The sequence below is a fragment of the Physeter macrocephalus genome, unplaced genomic scaffold, assembly GCF_002837175.3.
Source record: "Physeter macrocephalus isolate SW-GA unplaced genomic scaffold, ASM283717v5 random_925, whole genome shotgun sequence".
In the NCBI taxonomy this organism is placed as follows: Eukaryota; Metazoa; Chordata; class Mammalia; order Artiodactyla; family Physeteridae; genus Physeter; species Physeter macrocephalus.
Window position 1 is genome coordinate 1 of NW_021146811.1, and position 24370 is coordinate 24370.

General features: G+C 51.6%; 1 protein-coding gene across 1 annotated transcript; it reads right to left on the bottom strand.

Moving 5' to 3' along the window:
• Positions 1-110: 110 nt before the first annotated feature.
• Positions 111-7040, bottom strand: LOC114485513 (MAM domain-containing glycosylphosphatidylinositol anchor protein 1; the record flags this gene model as incomplete). The annotated part of the gene is made up of 5 exons (XM_028487069.1): positions 111-380; positions 622-754; positions 1523-1719; positions 2811-2985; positions 6901-7040. Coding segments are annotated over 5 exons (915 nt in total), but the record flags the coding sequence as incomplete, so codon positions are not given.
• Positions 7041-24370: the final 17330 nt, after the last annotated feature.

Genomic DNA, 24370 nt, shown 5'->3' on the forward strand with positions numbered 1-24370 from the left:
ACCTCCCCTACCAAGGAGAAGCAGACAGGTCCCTTTCCCATTCCAGTTCCCAAGGTACAGGGACCCTGTCTGCTTCCCAAGTTTCCTTCCACCCCTCCGGAGCCACGTACATCGCACCAGGAGGTTGACAGTCTTCTTGGCAGGGTTGCCCACATTGTTGGTGGCTGTGCAGTTGTAGTAGCCAGAGTCTCGGGCCTGCACTGAAGGGATGCTGAGGGTGCCACCCTGGGCCAGGGCACCCAGGGGCAGCAGGCCTGGTCCATGGGACCACTGCAGCTGGGGCAGGGGATCACCGCCTGTCAGCAGACACTGTACCGTCACATTCTCCCCAGGGTTCACCACCAGAGTTTCGTTCACAGACAGCTTCAGGGCTGGTGGTGCTAGGAGGACAAGAATGGGGTCTTAGGGGACCGTGAGGCAGGGTCGGATGTGGGGGAGGAGAATCAGGGAGGGAATGGGGGCCGGGGAAGGCCTGCAGGGGGAGAAGGGAAGGAGCAGGCAGGAGGGAGGAGGGGAAACACTCGTGGTGATGTGCTTGGAGTCTTGCATGGGGTGGGCACCACCTCCTGGTTGAGGACTCAGCCCAGGTGGGCAAGGGGATGGGCGGGGAAGTGCCTGTACCCGTGGTGTTGGTGAGCCAGAAGGTGACGGCCTTGTCCGGGATGCCACACACGTTGCGTACAGACACCTGGCAGGTGTAGCTGGCATAGTCCTGGGGCCGCAGGTTCTTCAGCTTCAGGACCTTGGTCTCCCCCTGGGCAGTGACCACTGGGGTGAGGGGCCTGCTTGGGTCTCACACACATTCACCAAGCACCAGAGGCTAAAGCAAATTCCTATTCAGGACTGAGCCTGGGGTGGATGGCACACTCCCCATACCCTGGGCTTCCATGGGTCTGAGGGTGTCCTGGTACACACTGGTCAGGACCAGGCCTCAGTTTCCCCATTCTAGGAAATGGAAAGGTAAGGAGGGAATCCTGCTCTGTCTTACAACCCATATAAATATAGGGCTGGCCCCACAGGCCATGTCTACATGTGGAGTTCTGACAGCCACCTAGGAAAGCTGCCTCTGAAAACTCACTCTTGCAGGATGGCTTCATCACCATCTCCTAGGACTGCAGGAGAGCCATGGGAAGTGACTCATCCTTCTACCCCAACTCCTGCTGTTCCTGCCCGTGCGTTCCAAAGACCCTGCCAGCCAGCAACAGGCAGGGATGACTTGTCTGCCCCAGGAGGTGCCTTTCCTGACTGGCAAATTTCTTAGAGGACATGTTGCCTTGAGGACTCTCCTGTCCTCACCACTGCTCCCTGACCTTTCCGTCTCGATTTTGTCTGCCCCAGGTGGTCTGAAGCCCAATCAGAATGCTTGCTTCTGATGTCAGAAGAAACTTACTGGAGTCAGGGCAGTCCCTGGAACTCCAGATGGTGAGGCTTCAGCCCCCCTGGCCCCCTCCCTTGTGGAGTACAGGAGGAAGAATGTGGGGTGAGCCATGAGGAGACCAAGCCAGCTGCCGCCCATCCTGACCTGGGTGTAGAGGGGCTCATAGATGTCGACCCCATTGTCCTGGCTGTGAGACAAGGTGTCCGAGCCCCGCTTCCAGATGAAGCGGGCAGGTGGGTTGGAGTTGACCGTACAGCGCAGGAACACCGTCTTCTCCTGGTAGAAGTTGCCTCGAACATCGCTCACTGTCTGGTGTACTGTCAGCACTGGCTCGTCCAGGTCTGCAAGGGCACAGCCCCAGTGGAGTCAGATGCATGACCCCCTATGTGGAGGGCTTGGGCCCCTGGCAGCTCTCAGGGAAAGTGAAGCTACCCTCATGGGATGCTTCCAGAGAGCCAGATGCTCTCCCAGCCCTGAAAGCTTGAGCAACCTGTCAGAGGCAGGGGACTGGATGTGTTGGCTTCTCAGCAGTCCCTCCCCAGGGACCTGCATTGGCGGGGGGATGTATGTGTCTAAGTTCACCCTCCTATCATGGGATGGAGTAAGCAGCTGCACACTGGAAATCAGGCCATGCCTGCCAGACCCTTCCAGCTGCAATAACTTGAGAAACGACCCTCAGCCCCAGGGTTTGTCAGGCCCCTGGGTGGCTGAAGGGGGACAGAAGAGAGGGCCTGGGGTTCCACCACTCTTATCAGGTCCCACTTGGGGCAGGGGGGTGTATTTAATGGATAGGTTCATTGTAGATATTAAGACCTTTGGGCCTGGCCCCACAGCTTCTGGGTACCTAGGTCAGCCTGGATGGCACAGAGGCGGATGGCAAGAAGGGAGATAGCCTCTGGGTGGTCAAGGGAATATCCATGGAGGGCAGGCAGGGACTGAGGGCTTCCCATTCAACCTGCAGCAAGGACTGAGGGGTGCCTGGTCCTGCAGGTGTTGGGGTAGGGAAGTTTCAGAGCTGCCCTGGGACAAAAGCAGAGACATGAGGTACTGTGGGAAGGACACTGGACCATAATGAGAAGAGACCTATGCAGTGAGCAAGTCACAAGCCTTTGGTCTCAGCTTCTTCATCTGTGGAATGGGTATAATCCAACCTGTCCTGTCCTCCCTGACCACTTTGCAGGGATGCTGCAAGGTTCGTATGGGATTAAAGATAGAAATGGATGAATGGTATAAGGTAGTGCACGTCAAAGGAACATCACGGATGCCCTTCTCTATCCCGGAAAAGAGAAAGTCTCTACAGTTGTTCTCCACGGAGGTGCCACTTCTCCACCCTTCTCCCCACTCCTCCACCCTTCTCCCCACTCCTCCTTCCCAGCCTGAGCCCCCAGAAGCAGGCCCCTGGCCCGGGTACTAAGAGGCAGACCCGACTCACACTGCACGTCCACCCGGATGGACTTGATGGCAGGCACGCCCACGCCGTTCTCGGCCTTGCAGTAGTAGCGGCCGCCCTGCGTGCGCGCAATGCGCTCGATGCGCAGTGTCTCATTGAACACCGACGTCTCCTGGAACTTGTCCGACGCGCTGCCCGCGGTCTTGGTCCAACGCACCTGGGCCAGCCAGGTAGGGCAGAGTCAGACAGCACAGGGGGAAGGGGGAGGGGGGAGGGGGCTCCCCTCCCCGCCCACCCCCATACTTTTCCACGAGTGCACATAAGGCATACACAGGCCTGCGAAACTAACCCAAACAGCCTCGTGGGAATGCACGCTGGAGGTAGGACCTCTCAGTGAAGAGCCTGGGGAATCTGGGGAGCCTTTTAAAAAGGCAGTATGTGCAGTTGTAAACGTCATGGATTTGCGGGCAAGTTACCCAACCTCTCCTGCCTTCCTTTCCGCATGTGTAAAAGGGAAATATTACTCCCTTCCTAGACTTACTGAGAAGACTAAATGAGTATATAATTCATTCCTGGAAAAGTAAGAATTTGATTAAATTTTTGTTATTCCACTTATTAGTTTAGTGGCCTTGGGTAGGTTACTCATCTCCTAGCTTCAGATTTCTCATCTGTGAAAGAGGTCTATGTGATAGCCAGCCTCCACCATGGCCCCCCGTGGTCCCCACCTCCTGGTATTCACACCTTTCTGTACTTTCCTCCCATTTTGTACCAGGGATGGTCTGTGTGACCAATAGAATTTGGCAGGAGTGATGGTGTGTCACTGCTGTTCTCATCTCCTCACCACCCTCAACTCTACCCTCATGGACCCAGGGGTTACAAAACTTGGGGAAGGCTACATGCAGTTTCAGGACATTCAGATGTAGATCAGAGGGTGCTTTGGAAAAAGAACAAGACCATGAAAATGTTTTTGCTTTTCATACTTGACATTTTGCAGTTTTACCATGATTTATCTAGATGGGGTTTGTTTACAAATGCTTAGGACTTGGTTTATCCATCTGAGAGTTCATACCATTCTTCAATTCTACAAAATTCTCAGCCTTTATCTCTGTAAATATTGCCTCTTCTAAGTTTTCTCTAGTCCTTCTAGAATGCCTAAATTTGTTATAGCTTCTCATTCTATCCTCCATGTCTCCCAACTTGCTTTTCACATTTTCCATCCCTTTGTCCTCTCTATACTGCATTGTAGCTGATTTCCTTGGATCTATTATCCAATTCACCAGTTTCTTCTTTAGCTACTTCTATGGTATTGAGGCCAAATTTTTCTAAAGACTATGTTATTTTTTTATTTCTAGGATTTCTATTTGCTTTTTTCCATATCTTAACTGATCAGGTTTTATAATCTCCTGTCTTATAGATTCTATTCCTTCCACTATCTCTTTAAACATTCTAAACACATTTATTTTAAAGATCCTTTCATATTGCTATATTATCTCTGTTTTCTCAGATGTGAATTGTTCAATTATTTGGGTCTATGGAATGGCTTTCCTGGCACTGTATTTTTAGATATGCTTTAAACTTTCACCCCATGGGTTTGTATTCAGTAGGAATTCTCTTCCTCAGAACTCCCACTTGGGCCCTGACAGGCCTGTCTGTGGTGCAGCTTTATGGTTGTCTATGCCCAAGATATATGCATTCACAGGTTTCAACCAGTTTGGGTTTTTTTCGGCCGTGCCCTGTGGCATGTGGGATCTTAGTTCCCTGACCAGGGATCGAACCCATACCCGCTGCATTGGAAGCACAGAGTCTTAACCACTGGACCGTCAGGGAAGTCCCAGTTTTTATATTAGTTTCTCAGCTTTAGGTCTCCTCACCACTTGGATAGTGCAAGACACCGACTGGATTAGGGTTATTCCCTCATAGGTGACTCTGCTTGCACCTACACCCTGAAGCAGAAAGTCTGCTCCCTGCTGTGACTCTGGGCTATGGGGCAGAGATCTTCTGGTCCCCATTCATAGGTGGTGCCACTCTTATCAAGCTTCCAGCTTTAGGTAAGAAGTCCAGTTCTAGCTCCAGTCATAGATGGGCCTGTGGCCTCAGCTCCTACCCCCCCATGTGTGTATTCATATTACTACCCCTGAGGTGAGTATGCAGTTAAGTCCCTCCAAGTACCAGTTTCTTCAGCTTTTGCTCACTACCATCGCTATAGATTTCTTCTTCATTTTAACCATAGAGAGTCCCTCTCTCTTGCTATTAGTTTGGAGTAGGGAATTCCATGCCCACTCATCCCTCTATCTGACAACAAAGTGGGCTATGAGATGATACTTGCTCCATCCCTAGACTGGATGCTTCATGACAACAGGAAGTGCAGCTGTATCCTCAGGACCCATCACAGTACTTGGCACATAGCAGGTGCTCAATAAATATTTATTGTAATGAAATGAGCAAAAAGGCACTAGAAGGCATTTCAGGACAGGTAAAGAGCAGTGGCTAAAGCAAGAATGAACAGGGTGTATTTGGACAGGTTCACTGAAGACGGGGTGTGAGGAGGATGGCCATGGGAGATCAGACAGGACAGGCAGGTGGGGGCTGGATTGTGGGGTGGTCTTTAGTTCCACCCCTATGAGCCTGAACTGGTTCTGGTAGGTAATGTGGAGCCATCGAAGGTTTCTGAGCAGGGGAGTGATATAATGTAGCAGGTCTAAGGATGATGATTCTGGGAGCAGGGTGCAGGAATGGATTGGAGGGGGAGATGTAGGAGAATGGGAGGCCAGTTAGAGTTCTACTTCAGTGGTTAGACTAAAGGTCTAACCTCAAGGGGTAATGAGGAATAGAAGGAGACCCATGCAAGAGACGTAAAAAGAAAGGCCTCAGAGCCTGGCTAGGCGTGGGGAATGATATGCAGCTGAGTCAAATGTGAGCCCAAGGGTTTGAGCCTAGGTAGCAGGAAGAATAATGAAACTACAAATGGAAATAGAAAAATGGGTGCATGGACTCCCAGCCACAGCCACAAACGACTCCTGCATGTGATGCACAAGGGGACACACACAGATGGCCAGTGCAGCCTGAGGGAGAGGTGGCCCAGCTGCCTCCCTGGCTTTAGGGAGGATCATCCCTAAAGTCACACCTATGCAAACACCAACCTGAAGACTGGCAGCATTGTTTTCACTTCCAAAAAAAAACCGTGAAGAAGGAGGAAGCGGTGATGATAGTTTCAGTTTGAAAAAGTCTTTAGGAGTTTTCTTGTCCATCTGCTTTTGTCTCAAGACCATCCTACTAAAGCTGTCCCTGTTCCCAAAATTGTCCCCCCAGAAAAGGATTTTGCAATCACTGTGCTTCCTAGGATCCAATCAAAACCTTTTCTGCTGCTTTTAAAGGTCACCGCAGCTCGCCAGCAAATTTTACCCATCCCTCCAGCCCACCCTCCTGCCTCCTCCTGTCAGCTCTCAGTGATAACCAGCCAATACTTCCTGCCTGAACCAGACACTTAGTCTGGGACAAAATCCACCCAGATTTTCCAGATACTCATCTTCTGTTACTTTCTAATAGCTTTGAGTCTCTTAATGTCAAAAGTGTGGGGCTTGCCTACTGGAAGCCTCCTGAAGTAGGAGGAAGTGGACCAAGCTACAGAGAACGCTGGTTCTGGATTCGAATTCTTCTCCCACCTTCACAAGAGCTGGGGACCTTGGGAGTTTACCCAACCTCTCTGAACCTCGATTTCCTCAGCTTAAAATTGAGGCCCTGATGCCTTCCTCACAGCACGGTTGCGAGGCTCCAAAGAGAAAACACTGGAGAAAGTAACGAGCATCGTGCTTGGCACACGGTCTGCCTTCAAACAGTGGTTGAAGGTATATATCTGAGAGAGTGTCTGCTCAACAGATACAGGGAATGGAGTGGAACTGAACAACTGACATTCAGTTTTTGCCCTCAGTCGTCAATATTTCCAGGTGAGTAAGCCCACAGCCTCTAGCCCTTCCCCACAGAGTTTATGTTCCAGCTATTTCCCCAAGCCCCAGGCTCCTGTCTTCTGTTGACTTGCTGCTGTCTGTCTCTAGTCACAGCTCCCCACTGCCTCTTCTGATCCCAGAGCCGGGTGGGTCAGGAGGGGCCTGCTCAAGCCAGGCCAGGGGCTTACCTGGGGCCGAGGGTGCCCGGTGACAAGGCACTGCAGCACCAAGGTGTCACCCTCCCGGATGGTGTAGACGCGCTCACTGATGTTGTCCTCTTTCACCACACACGCCTGGCCTGCGTGCACGATCTGAGCCTGGGCTGGAGCTGGCGGGAGACGGGGAGGTTTAGACAGGAGGCACCGAGGCCAGAGGGGGTCTAAAGCTCCCTCCTGAGTGTGTCAGGGGGAGGGGTCAGCCCAGACTTCTCCATGACATCCCTCAGAGGCCTGATCCCATCGAGCTCAGGAAAGAATCCTCCTAGGGCCCCGGGCCAGACCACAAGGGCCAGGGGCTCAGGACAGGGGCAATTCCTCCCCATCCCACGGCCCTTGCAAGAGATCTGTGCTCTTCAATGAGCTGAGGATTGTGAGGGGGCTTTGTAATCTGTACAGAGTGGTTATCACCCAGTGAGCATCATGTCTTAGCAGCCCCCTGTCATGCAGGCTGCTGGTGCTCTGCCCAGCTCCCTGTATCTGGCAGGTGCCTTCATCCCCAGCTGCTGTGTTAGCTGCTAGGCATGCAGAGCTCACCTGCCCCAGGGAATTGCCCTCAACCAGTGGGAGCTGCCTGGACCAGACATGCCTAGGAGGTCATCCCTTCCCCAATACATACACACCCCAATGACTGGTGGACATGATGCAAAAGCCCAGCCACCTTGCCTCAAGCTGGGGTGACCGCGGCTCTGTTCATGCTCCAGAGGCTCCCTACCCCCACCCCGGGGAACAGGCTGAGACTAAGTCGACTAAACCACATTTTCACCTGGCTGTTTCCCTTGTCCCCTTTCAGTTGGTCCTTAGAGCACTTTCTCAGAAAATCACTTGCCTGAACTCACTGCCACCAACCATCCGAGGCTCAACCTTCAGCGAACCTAACTAAGATATCCCCCAGCCCCACGGACTGCACATTCCCCTCACCCAAACGCCTGTTACTTTTCCCTCATTGCTCTCTGAACCTACGCCAGCCTCCTCTTCAAGGGAGAGAAGTTCTCACCGGGGGCCTGGAAGCTCTCACAAGACTTTGGATCCTCCCTAACCTCTCTCACAGTGGCCAGGGCTGGGGGACTAGAGCTGGGATATGGCTGGGGGACCCAAAGGGAAAATGATTGCACCAGAAAAGTTCATAGCCCTCCTTCAGTGTCTTAGCCCCATTGTCCTGAAGGCAAACCAGGCCCCAGCCCACCAGTACTTGGGGTCTGGGAAGGAGGGCAAGGCCCCCAATTTCAAACCTGTCTGCTCACATATGAGGGTGGAGGGAGTGGAGGCAGGAGAGCTAATCCAGGGCACGAGAGGGACACAAGAGGGTGAAAACTGAGTCCTTGCCCTAAAGAGGTGCAGGGAGGTGAGATAAAACCTGTTCATAAAATGTGTAATTTCCTCCGGGAAGCATTCCACGATCGACCTACCTCCCTCCTTCTGTATCCATCACTTTTCCAGTGCAACAACAAAGCATCAATCTGCGTGTCTACCAAATTCAGCATTCTTATCTTTCTGCCTACCAGACCATGAGCTTCACACCTTGGTATCCCCAGCGCAAAGCCTTGAATGTAGCAGGTACTCAGTGTGCACTGAATGAATGAATTTATAGGAATATGCCATGGTGAAGTTGCTAAGCATTGTAAGAAAGGTAAAGAGGAGGTGAGAGGAGAGAGACATCACTGTCTGCTGGAGAAAGAATCACAGAAAGCTCTATGGAAGAGGCAGCTTTTGAACCAGCCCTCAGAAAACAGGGGGGGCTTCCTGCAGGTTGACAGGGCAGTCTTATATTCCATATTACCCGGGGTAAAACACTAGTGATCTTTGGACCTTCATTTTCTCATCTCTAAGATGGAGAGAATGCTACCAACCCTGAGAACTCACAGGGTGGATGTGATCATCACACAGGATAAATGAGAAGTGCTTAGTAGAACTCTGATGTGTTCTACTGTTGCCACAAATAGCACCTTAACAGCGTCTCTCCAACCAACACTGATGGGACAGTCATGAACTCCTTACAGAGGTGGGTCCACAGAGGCAGCCCGGCCACATATCAAGAAGTTTGTGGGGCAGCTATCTGGGGGTGATGTAGGCTGTGTTTAACCATGAGAGTCTCTGCAAACAGCAGCGAGTTCTGCAAACAGTGGCAGCTGCTACCAACCCAGAGTCTGAGTGTCCAGTCTGGCTGCCATGGAGGAATGAACCTAGGCTAGTTGTCAGGAGACAAGCTGTGTGACCTTGGGCAAGTCAAACCTCATGGGCCTCAGTTTCCCCACCTATAGGAGGGGAGTGTATTAGATGACTTCTGAGGTTTTTTTCCAACTCATACTTTCTATGAATTTTAGAAACAGCACGTGGTCCCTGTATAAGATGCACCCTGGAATCTAGGGAATGGGTCTGAAACTATCACCCCCCTGCAATGAAAATGCTTTGGAAAAGATAGCCATCTGTGTCCAAGGTCCTCAGGAAACAACCCACCAATGTGTGATGTGTGTGCCAGTTGTTGATAAGCCCAGAAGGCTGCATGGATGTCTGCAAGAGGCCTGGGGTGCCTCTCAACAAGGAAGACATTGATTTAACAGGCTCCAATGGAAGATAAGCTGTAATCTTGGACACTGTGGCTTGCCCGTAGCCAGGCAGTGTTGTAATGATAGACACTTTGGTGACTGATAAGGAATACTGAAAAAGAGCTGGAGAGCTGGACTTTCTCAGGGCCTGGCCAGCTCAAGCCAGAAAAGATGGGGCCTGGCCAGCAGACACAAGGCCTCTGGCCATCTGACAGGTACTCTTCCTCATTGGACATTGGGCTATGAGCTGGCATCATGGGTGATGACATCACTAAGATTATCTAACGCCCTTTAATGACATTAACTCCTAAGACTGTCCAACTCTAAAATAGTAGAACCACTTTGGAAGAGATTTTGGCGGCACCTACTCAGGCTAAACAAGTGTACACCCCATGATGCAGGAATTCCACTCCTGGGTATGTATCCAATAGAAATTAGTGCTATGACAACCAAACAATAGGTCCAAGAATATTCATAGCAGCTTTATTCATTATAGCTAAAAACAAGAAACAACCCACATGTCCATCAAGAGCAGCAAGGATGAATAAATTCTGGCATATTCATACAATGGAATATTACACAGAAATAAAAAAAAGAACTACAGATAGACACAACAACCCTGTTGAATCTCACAGCACAATTTGAGTGAAAGAGCTCAGACATAAAAGAGGAAATAGTGTATGATTTCATATATTTGAAATTCGAGACTGGAAAAACCAACCTTATAGTAACAGAGATCTAAACAGTGGTTGCCCTTGGGTGGAGGTGGGCGATTATTTACTAGGAAGGGCACGAGAGAAGTTTCTGGGGAGGAGATGGGATCCCATCTAGTGAGATGGAAATGTTCATAGTCTTAATCTGAGCGGCTGTTACACGGGTGGATGTACATGTAAAAATGCATCAGGGTATTTGCTTAAGATTTTACTACATCACTTTACACTTCAATTAGATTTTTAAAAAGAGCCTCCACCCCCCCCCCTTGATGACATTGTCCGTTGATGTTATCCAGCTTCCTCAGTTGACACTAACCATTACAACTACCCACTCCCTTTACTCTGAGTCCTACTTGATGAACCACTTCCCATGGCTGACTTCTTCCCGGTTCAGATTTTCCTTCTGGAGCAAGTGCTGCCTAATTGCAAAGTACTCAGGCCCCCTTGGCATAGACATTCCAATTTGTCCATCACCCTCACTGAGTTTCGTTAACATGAATCAGCCTCCCCCACTCTGCTCGCCCCTGGAATGGCTGGAACTGCTTTCTGACCCTAAACCAACAGAGATCCCACCAAGTTACCGACCCCCAAAGGGGTTCTGTCCCACTGAGCCTCAACCTCTCGCTCTACACACCCCGGGAAGTCACTACCAGCAGCAACATTCTCTGTTTCTAAAGGCAACCAGGCCGGGGCCTGAGTCAAGAGGCACCATGACATAATCCCTTCATTCAGTCTATCAAACAACAAAAGCAGGCCGCGGCACTGGACGCTAGAGAGACTGTCATGAAAAGCGAAAAAAGACCATCTCTGAAAGAGCATTGTTGGGGAGATGGATGGCAAACAAGGAAACAGAAATGAACGGGTGGTTTCAGAGTGTGTTTAAGTGCTAAGGTGACCCTAAAGCAGGGCGTCGTGACAAAAGGAACAGTGGGCAGAGGAGGAATCTCCTGGAGAGAGGTGGAAAGAACAGACAATCTGGGACTGATTTCTGGCTCTGCTACCCACTAGCTGGGTGACATTGGGCAAGTTACTTAACCCCTCTGAGCCTCAGCCTCTTCATTTGTAAAATGGGAACAATAATGCCTTCTCCCAGGGCTGGTGTGAGGGTTGAATACAATATATGTAAAACATCTGGCCAGACAGTATGTGTTCTGTCAATAAATGACAGCTCCTGAGATGATTAAATAGGAGCAAGAGATGCGGACTGCTCACAGACACAGGACAGTAGCAGAGCTGGGGCTCGAACCCAGGCCTTCTGCCCACTAGCTTGGAACTCAGTTCACTGCCCTCCATGGACTCCTCTACCCCCGCCTTGTGTCACTAGGGAAGCCCTTTGCAATGCATATTCCAGGCCCATGCAGAACCACTAGCCCTGACTCTTCAGGGGCGGGCCTCAGAGGTTGTATTTGTAACACACTCCCTTTGAATTTCAGAGGCACTGCTGGATTTGTTTATCTCTGCTTGAGGCCACGCTGGTGGATAGAAAATAGGAAGGATTGTGGAACAATTTCCCTGCTTCTCTGGCCTATGAGACTTCTGCTATTTCACTCTCCCAAGCTTTAGCAACAAACCCCATGGAAAAGGAAAACACTGTCTGCCAAACCTGTGTGCCATAAAATGCTCACAGACAGCCCATCGCCAAATAAGGATGCTGCATCTTCTCCCTCTCAGAGTCTCAGCACACAAGAGTATACTATTAAAGGCCCTGAAAAGTCCTGCAGTAAACACATCCATGTAACTTGGTTTAATCCTGTGCTTTCCACTTGACCATAAAGCTCTTTCTTAACAGAGTATAATGGCTGTGGAGTCAAGTAACATTCCCCTCCCCAGCCCCTTGGTTGAGAGTGACCAGCGGTATGAGGCATGTCACCAATGAGGCAGCATCCTAAGGAGGGCAACTGAGCAGAAATGGCAAGTCCCTGGCAGATGCTTCTGGTCTATCAGCTCACTCCTTTCTACCTCCAAAAGTGTACACCCCAAACCGCAGGTAGGGGTGGGGACTGCCAGCACCCAGGAGGCCCAGTGAGGAAGCCACAAACTCTCAAGGACGCATGTTAAGGCAAGTTCCAGCTTGATCCGTGGCCTTCTGAAGAGAATTCTCACTGGAACCTAGAAGGGGAATTTCATCAAGGATCCCCGTCCCCCATCAGAGAATCTTCTCCCCAGCTGCGAGCCAAGGGGATGGGGGACGCTGGCAAAGTACATGAGGATGCAACAGTAGGATGTAGAGCCAAGCAAGGCTGACAGACAGCAAAGGGAATGAAAACCCTTGATTAAAAGCCCCATCACATCAGCTTTCTTCCCCACCCTAAATTTTAAAAGGTTAATCGTGACCAAGTGGGATCTGGTGTCCTGCTTCCCTCTCCTGACTCTTTCAGGGGAAGTGTGTCTGCAGGCTGCGGAAACTTCCAAACAGAGCAGAGTGGTGGGAAGGCAAGGAGAGAAAAGAAGAAGGGGGTGCTGCCGACTCCCCCACCTGAAGTTGGTTCTATCTCCCAGTTACCGGATGGCAGGGCAAGTGCCATCACCCTAACCACCTCCTAGAAGCATCACTGAGTGTTCCGGGCCAGGCGATATGGAAACAGAATCTGTGGTCTGGTCCTAGCTTCTATCAGATAGTCATTCAACAAATCCTTATAAGTGTGAGGTGCTGAGCTTGGTGCTGGGGGTACAGAGAGCTATGGCACCCAGGCCCTGCACTAGGGAAGTGCATAGTCTAGAAGAGCGAGGATAAGAATGATACCTATAAAGGCCTGCTGAGAGGCAGAAAGGAAACAAAGAGGGATTACTGTGAGCTGGAGCTATGTCTCAGGTCTCCCTCCCATCACCGTAATATAACGATCACATAATAATATATACATAATAATAATATTACTCTGCACCAGCGTTTTATTGAGTGTTTTATATCTATTATCTTATTTTTTGCCCACAACAAGCCTATTATTGTTCCCATTAGTCAGATGAGGAAGCTGAGGCTCAGCACGTTTAAGTAACTTGCCCAAGGACACCCTGCTGATTTGGAGTCCATCTGACTCTTTGACTTTTATGCTAAGCTCCATGCATTTCCAGTTTGCAAGTGCCTGGCACTGTGCTGAGGACACAGGGCTCCAGGTGCAGGACATAGTCTCTGAGTCACTGGTTGGGCCTGTCCCACGTGGCATCCTTAGAAACTATTCCTCCCTCATTCTCCCAGCTCCTGGTACACACATGTTTATCGATCCTCTTTTGTATGTAATGCAAATGGACACTTAATAATTTAGCAGAGTTAACAGTGCTGAAATATTAACAGGCTGTTCTCTTTTAATTAGCTGCTCAGAGAATGGCGGCCAGGGTCTGAAAGGAGGCTCTCAGGGCAGGCGCTTGGCTGGCTCCGCCTGGGCCTCCTTCTGCTAGGGATGAGGCTACACACCTCTCCTGCGGACCACAGGCCATCAAATGTGTACCTCTCGGGAAAGTTAACCCTGCTCTCTGTGCTCTCCACAGTGGGGCTTCGCCCTGCCCTCCCCACAGCCCCGTCTGCAGAGCTGGCTGAAGCCTGGCCCTCTGTTTCGGCCGCTGGCCAGGGGGCAGGCCAGGTGGCTTCTCAGGAGTTCTGGAGTCTAGGGGAGGCTCCAATTCCATGCTGGGAAAATAAGTTTGAACCAGTCCCCCCACCAGTACCACCTCCCCTGGCCTCACCTTAATGTCAGTCATCTTGATGGGAAGCACCAGCACACCCTGCCCCATCCACCTCTGGTCACTCTCTCAGGGCATTAGACCTTGGTCCAGGATGATTCTCTCTCCATCTTCCCTCTTGCTCCCTGGCCTCCCAGCCCTTCAAAGGCACATACAATCGCCTGTTAACTTACCATTGATTCATGGATCCCTTCTGTAACATTTCCTGAGCACCTGTTGTCCTGCCCTCGGCTCTAGAATGCAGAGGCAGCCAGGCACATCCCCCTCCCTGAAGCACCTCTGCCCTCCCCTTGCTGCCGACTCTATTAAAGTCTGCTCTCAGCAGTAAGTCTTTTTTGCTTACCAAAACCAGATCCACATTCAGCCGACCTCCCCTTTGGCTTCAAAAATCTCTCCCCAACCTGAGTATGTATGTATCTCTGACCTCCGGGTCCAAGAGCACTGTCACTGAGTGTGGAAAGCAGCCACAGCTGAAAGATCAGGGCACAGGCTGCCAGCCTATCACCATGATTGAGCATGAAAACAAGCTCTGCTCTCATAGTCAGAGGCAGGGCCTGGTAGGGCTCGCAGAGTCTGCTGCTGTGTGTAAGGCCTGGTTCCATTTTCAGGAGGTGATACTGTTTGCAGAGCCTGATGCTTCTGGCAGAGCCTGGCACTGCTGAAAGTGGTGGCCAATCCATCTGTACCCCCGTCCCTGGGAAGGTTTGGCACCGCTGCACCTACATCCTGGCCCCATCAGAAGGCACACAGGTTTTGAGAGTGCCAGGTTCTACTCATAGAATCTTCACTGTCTGCATACCAGTGGAAGTCTAATCTGCACACAACTAATGAACTCAGGGATGTTAGGACAGGCCACCAGAAAGCCCTCTAAGTGGGGGCTCTGAGGTCCCCTGGGGGAAACTATAAAGGGACTTTCTCCCTGGTGGGCAGGGAGATCAAAACTGTCAACAAATGAGGTGCCCTAGGACAGTGCTAACATTATAGGCAGCACACTCAGGGAAGAGAGATCAGAAAGGCACATGCCTCAAGTTGGGCACTGCTTGAGCCGAAGCTGTAAATGCAAGTCTGAGGGGCTGCCCAGATGGTGTAGTATGAGGGGCAGGACGTAGGGCTCTATCTCTCCTCTAATAACTATGTGACCTTGGGCAAGTTATTTAACTTCTCGAAGCCTCAGTCTCTTCATCTGTAAAATGGGGATAATACTACATCTCAGCTCTAGTGAAAATAACTTCTGGGTTGTGAGGATTAAACGAGATAATGCACATTTGGTACAGAGCATAATCACTAGTATCTAGTAAGTGCTCAATAAATTTCAGTTCCCTTTCCATTTGATCATATAGCCTGGGACCCTTTGGGAACCTGTTCCAAGGGCCTGTAAGAGGAAAATGTAAAACTGAATGAAGAGGTCTACTTTGGGGGGATGGCAAGAGCCATAATCCCGAGAGACCAGAACGTCAATGTGGACAGAAAGAGGTAATCACTGGAAGGAATGCTCTCCCCAGGAGAACATCCAGGATGATGGAGAGAGAGAGAGGCTACCACCCATCAGAGCAGAGAATGGTTTCTGGAACCCAGGACCTGAGCCTGCCTGGCCCAGGGCTGTGGGGCCCATGGACATAGGGTTTCTCGTGTAAAAATTTTCTGCTGGGGTCCCGCTACGCAACCCCACCAAGATCTGGAGACCCCATCACTGCAGTTCACTTGGCTCTGGACTCTGGCAGTGGGCCAAGTTCTGGAGGTGACCAAGCTTCCAACTGACAAAGCATACCTATTGAACCAAGCCCACGGGAGGGGCAGGGCTGGAGTAGACACAGCGGTTCTCATTCAGACTGTTGCAATAATTGCTGTGTGACCTGGGGCAAATCATTTAACTCTCTAGTCTACAGCCTCAGTTTCCTGCCTATAAAATGGGCATAAGAATACTCCCTATTGAGAGTGTTAAATACAATAAGAATGGAATCCACCAATCACAGCACATGCTGCCTAGTAGATGCTCTAGAAGTATAGTTAGAAGGGAGCAGAATAAAACCAAACGCATACCTAAGGGTGTGTTCACCATGAGAAGGTCCCCCTAGTCTGAGAGTTGAAGCCTCCAGTGTAGAGCCTGACAGGCCCCTGAGTAACCCTGTTTATTGGAGCCTGAGGCTCAGTCACCTGGGCACCAGTGTACCTGTGACCAACACTAGGGATGGGGCACATCCTGGGTGGGACCAGAGACACACTGCCAGGTCCAGGCCCCCAACCCAGAATGCAGAGCCTTGGCCAGCCCTGGGCGAGGGAATGGAGGGAGCAGTGGCCTTGCTAAAGCAAAGAACCCTCAAAGGCCCCTATGACCCAAAAGCCCAGTGATTTCCTCCCACCCCCCGAGCTGAGACCCAAGCCTGAAGCACAGGGCACAGCTTGCAGACTGACACAGGCCTGGCTGTGGGAACCGAGGGAGACAGGGGGCTGAGGCACTGGACTGGGCTGAAATGAGCATCTGGGGACCTGGGTCCTAAGAAAGAACAGGATGGTGGGGGGGCGGGGGGTTTGGGCCCTCTGAAAGAACAGGATGGTGGCAAGTGGGTGGGAGTTCTTTCCAACCAAACCTGCAAGAAGGGCTTCCCTGGTGGTGCAGTGGTTGAGAGTCCGCCTGCCGGTGCAGGGGACACGGGTTCGTGCCCCGGTCCGGGAGGATCCCACATGCCGCGGAGCGGCTGGGCCCGTGAGCCATGGCCGCTGAGCCTGTGCGTCCGGAGCCTGTGCTCCGGAACAGGAGAGGCCACAGCAGTGAGAGGCCCGCGTACCACCAAACAAACAAACAAACAACCTGCAAGAACTGGCTGGAAGTTCCACTCCAGCACTTAACTTGACTAAACCCCCATTTCATCATATAAAACAGAGGCCAATAATATTAGGCTCATAGTGTCTCACTTGATATGTCATCTCAAGTGAGATGACATATCAGAAAGTGCCATGTAAACTGTAAAGTTCTGCACAGATCAGGTCTTATTATTATTACGTGTTCAAAAGACCCAAATATGGCTTCTGGAAGTAAAAACTGGAAGTTAAGAAGCAGGCCATAATGCACCTATTAAACCAGTGAAAATAAATTAAAATGATAAAAATCCACTGTGGCTGGGCTGCGCACAAGCCCGGATCAAACTTTTTGTAGCACGGGCCGGCAGTGCGAAATGAGAACCATAAAACTGTTCCTATCCTATGACCTATTAGGCAATCTCACTTTGGGGAATAAGCCCCAAGGAAATAATTTAAAAGGAAAAAGTAATTCACATAAGGATATTCATGGCAGAGCTATTTAGAAGAAGAAATTGGCATCTGCCCAAATGCCCAGCACTGGAGAAATGGTGACCAAACTCCAGCGCATCAATGCAGGGAGTGCCCTGCGGCCATCAAGCTGACAGGTCTGAGGGCTCAGTCAATACCAGGAGATGTGTGTAGGAGATAAAGTCAGTCAAGAGAGCAGAATGGACCACTGTTTACTGCTATGTAAAAATATATTGACAGGTATGGGCAGGGAATTTAGAATGAATGGTTAATGTTTGATGGTCATTGGGTTCCTTTTTTTTCCTATGAAGTTGTTTAAGTGGATAATAATAATAACAACCCTGAAAGCAAAATCAATCTTGCAGCTTAAGAGCAGGTGGGGCCTTAGACGCCAGGACAGAAGGACAGGGGACAGAAGGAGAGTGTTTCTGAAGAGCTTACCACCGCCACTCTGGCGGGGCAGCACTCTGGTCCCCCCCACCTCCACCCCAGGCTACTGTGGGTTCCTGGGCATCATCCCGCCCAGCTGGGGGGTAGAATTATGGGTCTCACAACCTGACTGCTTGAAACCTCTTAAAGCAGCCCCTATGTAGTTCCTCCAGGCTGGACCTTCAGCCCAGCTCAGGAGGCAGGAGGAGGATTGCCTCTGAAGGTTTAAAAACCAGGGATCAGAGATGCAAGGGCCTGATTAACTTTATGCCTCTGTCCACATCCATTGACCTCAGGAGGACAGCACTTAGTGACCCCGCCACACCCCCAAGGCCTGAGAGCCATTCCTCACCCTCCGTCACTGAAAACACACTGGCAGCCAGAAACCTGGGAGTCATCCCTGCCTTCTCTCTGTCCACATCCCATGCCCAATCCACCAGCTCAACCTTCGGAACTGATCCTGCATCCGACCCCTGAAACACCAACCTGGTCTTAGAAACCACTACCACCATCCCCTGCCTGGATTTTTACAGCAGCCTCCAGAGAGTTCTACCCTGCTTCCTCCCTTGCCTGGCACAGTCTGTTCTCCACAAGCAGCCAGAGGGATCCCTTTACAACATTAGGTCAGATCCTGTCCCTTCTCTGCTCAAAACCCTACCGTGGGTCTCCTCTCGCTTCGAGTCAAAGCCATAGCTTTTTCAATAGCCTGCCACACCCTGCATCTGCCCTCCTCCCAGCTGCAGCCACACTGCTGTCTTTGCTGTTCTTCACGCAGACCAAGCCCACTTCCACCTCAGGGCCTTTGCACTTGCAGCTCCCCCTGCTGGATTGCTCTTCCCCGGATTTCCAGAGCTCACCCCATCACTTCCTTCAGCTCTCTTCTGAGACAGGCCTTCCCTGACCACCCTTTTTAAGACAGCATTCCTGCCCCCACCACCATCACTCTCAATCCCCTTACCTGCTTTGTGTGTTCTTCATACCACTCATCAGCACCAGCGTATTAAATAGTCACTCGCGGGTTTCCCTGGTGGTTAAGAATCTGCCTGCCAATGCAGGGGACACGGGTTTGTAGCCCTGGCCCGGGAAGATGCCACATGCCACGGAGCAACTAAGCCCGTGCGCCACAACTACTGAGGCTGTGCACCGCAACTACTGAAGCCCACGTGCCTAGAGCCCCCGCTCCGCAACAAGAGAAGCCACCGCAGCGAGAAGCCCGTGCACCACAACAAAGAGTAGCCCCCGCTCGCCACAACTAGAGAAAGCCCGCGTGCAGCAACAAAGACCCAACGCTGCCAAAAAATAAATAAATAAATTTTTTAAATAAATAAATAAATAGTCACTTGTGCATTCTCTTTCTGTATCCCTTTCAAAAGGAGAACACCCCTGAGAGGGAAAGCACGTTAAATTTCTGAAAGGGATGACCAATCTTTTTTTTCTTTTTTTTTCAAGAGTCAATTCCAGAAGCATAAAGTTTGGGAACATATTTTCTTTCAGCATCAGGTATATTTATAAATCAGGAAACATAATACCTGCCCCCCTGCTTAAGTATTCTCATTATTTTTTTCTTCCATCACTGAAGGGTTTCTCTCCTTTTTTGGCTGAAATTTAAGAAACCACATAAGTGGCATGCACTGTAGGATCTCAGCATGCCAAGTCTCTGAACAACTTGTAAATGTCTTGAAACCCAGTCGGCTGGGGGAGAAAAGTGAAGGACCTGTGGATGGGGGAGGCCAATTGGACCTAAGTTCAATCACAGCCAGGGACAGAAAAGTCACTGCCATTAGGAGGCTCCTGGGGGCTAAGGACAGGAGGTGGGGGCACTGCCTCTTAGGAGGAAAGTGAGGTCTGGAATGGGCAGCCATGTGGGTGGCAGTAAAGGGCTGGGTGCAAAACACACCTGTCTCCCAACTCATAAAGTAGCTCAAAGGGAACATTCTTGCTATAAACTTCCCCAAGAGGAAGATGGGAGGAGGGGTGGAATTCTGCCACACTTTCTCCAGGACCAGGGTCTCGGTCTTTCCCCCAGTATTGTGTCACATGCCTGTACATAGAGCCTCACCTGCCACTTCCCTGGTGGCAGCCTCTGTGACTCATTCAAGCAGGCCTGAGCAGGCCTGGGCGCTGGAATCACTCACTTAGCAGTGCCTCCTCTGAAAAGCCCCAGGCACTGGGCTCAGAATGGTTTTCCACAAGTTCCCATTTCCTCTTCACCACAGCCCCCTGAGGGGAGCACTATTATTATCATTTGCTTGTGCACAGGGAAACTGAGGCACAGAGTATACCCTGCCCAAGATCACACAGCCAGTGAGTGACTGGGGCAGGACTTGAACCCAGACCTGTTGCAGAAGCCTCTGCTATGAGCCTTCAGGCCACACTGCTTCTGACACTCCCACCTGAGCGAGAGAGATGACTCTGATATATTTAGTTGCTTGCTTCTGAAATCAGACCTCGGTGGTGTCATGGAGCCTGGCAAGTCATGAGCGACAGCTGACCTCAGAGCTGCTAGTCACTGACACCTTGGTGTGAAGAACTTCTCTGGTTACTCTCCTCCCTGGGGCACTGAGGCATGAGGGAAGGAAACAGTGGAGAGCAGGGGTTGGGGGCAAAGCTGCAGGACCACTTGGCTGACCGTTCCCAGAATCCTCCTCTCTGGTTGCCATGGAGCCACCTCTGCAGAGGCTTGGGCCCTGGCGGGGAGCGGAAGACCAGGTGGCGCCAAAGAAAGTGATCCAGAAGAAAGGAAGCTGGCCTGTCTGTGGAGGCCCTTGGAAAAGGGGGGCTGCAGAGGCATCAGTCCTGAGACCCTCGGTCGCTAGGGCCAGCCGCAGGTGGAAGGGAGAAGTGATTCCCAGGAGAAACTGAAAACACTGAGCAGAGATGGCTGAGGGAGGTGACAGAAGTATGCAGGAGGTTGAGGAAAGTGAGGTGCAGGAGGACGCCTGGACCCTGCCAAAACTGGGTGCTTAGCAGCACCAGTCCAGTGCCCAGCAAGTAGTTGGTACTTAATAAATGTCAGCCAGAGCTAACGTTATCCTGGGTGCTCAAAAGAGACTCCCTGGTTAGGACACCCGTGAGCTCCAGTCTGCTCAGGCCAGGAATGAAGCGTGAGCGCTGTGTCAGGCAGATGTGCTCAGGGCTCCCGCGGTGAAGGGCCCCCTGCCCTGCAAGGGGACTCTCCAAGGTGCCAGCTCCCCTCTGAGCCTGGGCAGTTCTGTTCCTGTGAGGATGGCTGGGGAGGGCTTCAGGAGAAGAAGAGGCCCCCCTGCCGCTCAGCCCAGCTGGGGCCACTGTGCCCATGTGTTCAGCCCAACCCCCACCCTGGCACAGGCACAGCGGGTGAGCACACACCTGGCACAGGCCCCGGTGCGGGGAGAGAGGTTCCGAGCAGGCAGCTTTGTATTTTGTGAAAACCACATCCACAACTAAGCTCTCCAGCCAAGCAGGGCCTGCTGGGAAGGGTCTCTCTTCTCATCCCCCTGCTGGGGCCCATCCTCCCCTCCTCAGCCCTCACCCCCAGGAGCCATAGGGAGTACCAGCTGCCACCCCGGCTGGCATGGGGGGCTGAGGGGGACGGCCTGGGCCCAGCTCTGGCCGTGCCAGGGTTCCCCATTCCCCCACCCTGACCCCCTTCCTGCCTGGAATAAATTGGAATACAAATCAGAGGGAAATGCTTTCCTCTGTTTGAACAAATTGCTATGGATTCCTCCCTGTCTCAGGTCAGGGCTTGAAATGGGGGATATTTTCACTTGCCGACTGCTAATAGACTCAGGAGAAGTTTCTGGATCGATGGAGGCCGGGAAAATTAGCCAGGAGCTTCAGGCCAGCCTCAGCCTGTCCCTGCCCCCCACTTCAGGTCTCCCAGAAGCAGTGGTGGGCAGTTATAACCCAGGCTGGACATAGCGCTGGGCTGACGGTCCAGAGTGCTTGATGCCCATTCCCGCCCCCTGCCCGGGGACCAAGGCAAGGATGACCAGGGGCTGCCCAGAGGAGCAGTGGGATAAAGGTGGACCCAAAGAAGCCCCCAAAGAGGCCTGCAGTCCCCCCACACATACATACATGACTCCCTGCACATAAACCCATGTTCTTGTGGGCATGATCACACATAATGCACACTTTCAGCACATGCATGTCCATGTATATTTACGTGTGCACGAAAAATACTGATGAAGTGTACATGCCCAGCGTAGAGAGGACTTGGGGAACGTATTTCAGCTCCTGCTGAGGTACCCAGTGAGAACAGCTTATCTCCTGCCAATGGTTCTCCATACACAGACAGACAGAAAGACACACACACACACACACACACACACACACACACACACACACACACTGATCTCCACCAGCAGCCAGGGCTCCCCACCAATCACTCCTTTCACCCCTCAGCCCCGCATCCCTGGCTCTATAATTCTTCAAGGGAGCCTGAAGGAGCTTCACCGGCCCCAGCTCCGACAGAATGAAGGGGAGGAGACTGTGGGGAGATGCAGCCCACCCTCGCCCTGGACAGCCTCACAGCCCCTGCTCCCTCAGCTCCTGAGAAAGTGAGGGAGTGAGCCAGGCAGGGTTTCGGTGCTTCAGGAAGATTAGGGCATCCCTCAGGGCTGAGCCCTCCCAACACCCCCGAGGCCACTGTGCCAGTGGGCAACGCCAGGGGCCATGGCTGTATGGGGAACTGGAGGAAGCCAGGAGGGGAGGGGAGAACTCACTGTAGCCTCTGAATGCCCCAGAAGGAGGTGGGTGGCTTGATCTGGAGAAAGCCTCTTACGTCTCCTGCCTGCTGTCCCTGGCACATTAAGCCACATGTGCGCACACACGCGTACACACACACACACTCCTCTCGGTATCCTAGAGCCCAGATATGACTTGGGAGATAGAAGTGGGAGAGAAGTGTGTATTCAATGGCAGGTAGAGCTTGGAGCGCCCCTTCACCTCTGACCACTGGTTTCTGCCTCTAAAAACTGACCAGTTAGGGCCAGGTAACCTCTAAGCCCATTACCTCTGACCTTCCATGATTCCAAGCTGGGCTGCCTGTTTGCTATGTGGTCTGGGGACTTCTCTTGCCCTCTCTAGGCCTCAGGTTGCTTTTCTAACAAATTATTATATTTGATCTAAGTTCCCTTCTGGCTCTGACAATGCCAGTGCAGTTTTGAACTTCATGGGAGCTTATAAATGCCATGCAGATGTGTCCTTGCTTCTCCTGAGCCCACAGGATAATATAGGAGAATGAGAAAGATCCAGCTGGAAAGTCCTTTGATGTGACTTTTAACTTCAGCCTTGGCACCTAATTGCTGTGTGACCTTGACCTTACCTTCTCTGGTCTTAGTCTCTTCCTGCACAGACACCTTGAGATTCAAGTGCCTCTGGGTCAGTTAAGACCACTGTATCGCAGCTGAGCTCACTTCTTGCCACACCCTCAAGCTCCATCTCCTGGCCTTCTCTGTGTCTGGAATACATGGCCTTATTCCAGAAAGGAGAGTAAAGCCAGGTCTTGTGATGGCACAGAACTTCAGCTTGCCTTGTGGGCTTTTGTGTTTTTCTAGAGATAAACTGACCTCCCCAGAGGCCCCCTGCATTTTACTGGAACACCAGAATCCAGCTCCCTCCCCAAGTCTACCCTCCAGATGTCCCTCTCAGAGATGGGATAAGGGCCTTCATTTAGAGTTTCACATAGGAAAAGTCTCAGAGCTAAAGAGATATTCAAGTTCAGGTCAGAGGCCTCAGCTTCTGAATCTTTCTGATAAGAGATTATGTTACAACAAGCTGAAGTAAGGTCAGACAATGAGAAGAACTTCCCAACAAAGGATTAGACATTGAGCAAACAGCAGTGGGGTTGCCTGGGCTCATGTGGGTGTGGGCTTGCAGAGAGGCAGAAAGATGAGGTAGATCATGGTTTCTGGTCCCTCAGTTTCTGGTTCCCCCAAACCAGGAGGGTCCACAGAGCTCTCCTGTGGCTGGGACTGAAAGGAGCCACCTGCTAGTGGAGGGAGGTACCAACCAGTGGAAATGAACAACCTCACGGAAATGCGAATGAACAGTGTGCTGGGGTGAGGAGGAGCAAACAAGCACTAGCAGATGGGAAGCTGGACCCTCACATGAACGTCTGGGTTGCCCCAAGCAAGCCTTTTCCCTGCTCTGGTTCTCTGTCTTCTCTAAGGTTCCTTCTGGCCACATCCTCAGAGCCGCCAGAGCACCCCACCCAACCTGAGCTAGGCTGGCAGGGTACAGTGAGGTGGGGAGAAGAACAGCTGTTCACATCCATCTAAATCCTTTCATTTCAAGAAATGCCAACTGATCCTGAGATGGGGATTTGTGGTAAAGACTGCTCATTACCTTGCCAACTTCCATTCTCCCCTTCTATCTAAATACACCCTGATATTCTCTTAGGTGAGAATATGTCCATCTAAAAGGCTACATTTATCAGCCTCCCTTCATCTCAGAATGGCCAGTAAGGGACTTCCCAGGTCGTCCAGTGGTTGAGAATCCGCCTTCCAATGCAGGGGACACGGGTTGGATCCCCGGTCAGGGAACTAAGATCCCACACTCCGCAGGGCAACTGGAGCCCACGCGCCGCAACTACAGAGCCCTCACGCCACAACTGAGAGAAGTCTGCATGCCGCAACGAAAGATCCCATGTGGGGCCTCCCTGGTGGCGCAGTGGTTGAGAGTCCGCCTGCCGATGCAGGGGACATGGGTTCGTGCCCCGGTCCGGGAAGATCCCACATGCCGCGGAGCAGCTGGGCCCGTGAGCCATGGCTGCTGAGCCTGCGCGTCCGGAGCCTGTGCTCCACAACGGGAGAGGTCACAACAGTGAGAGGC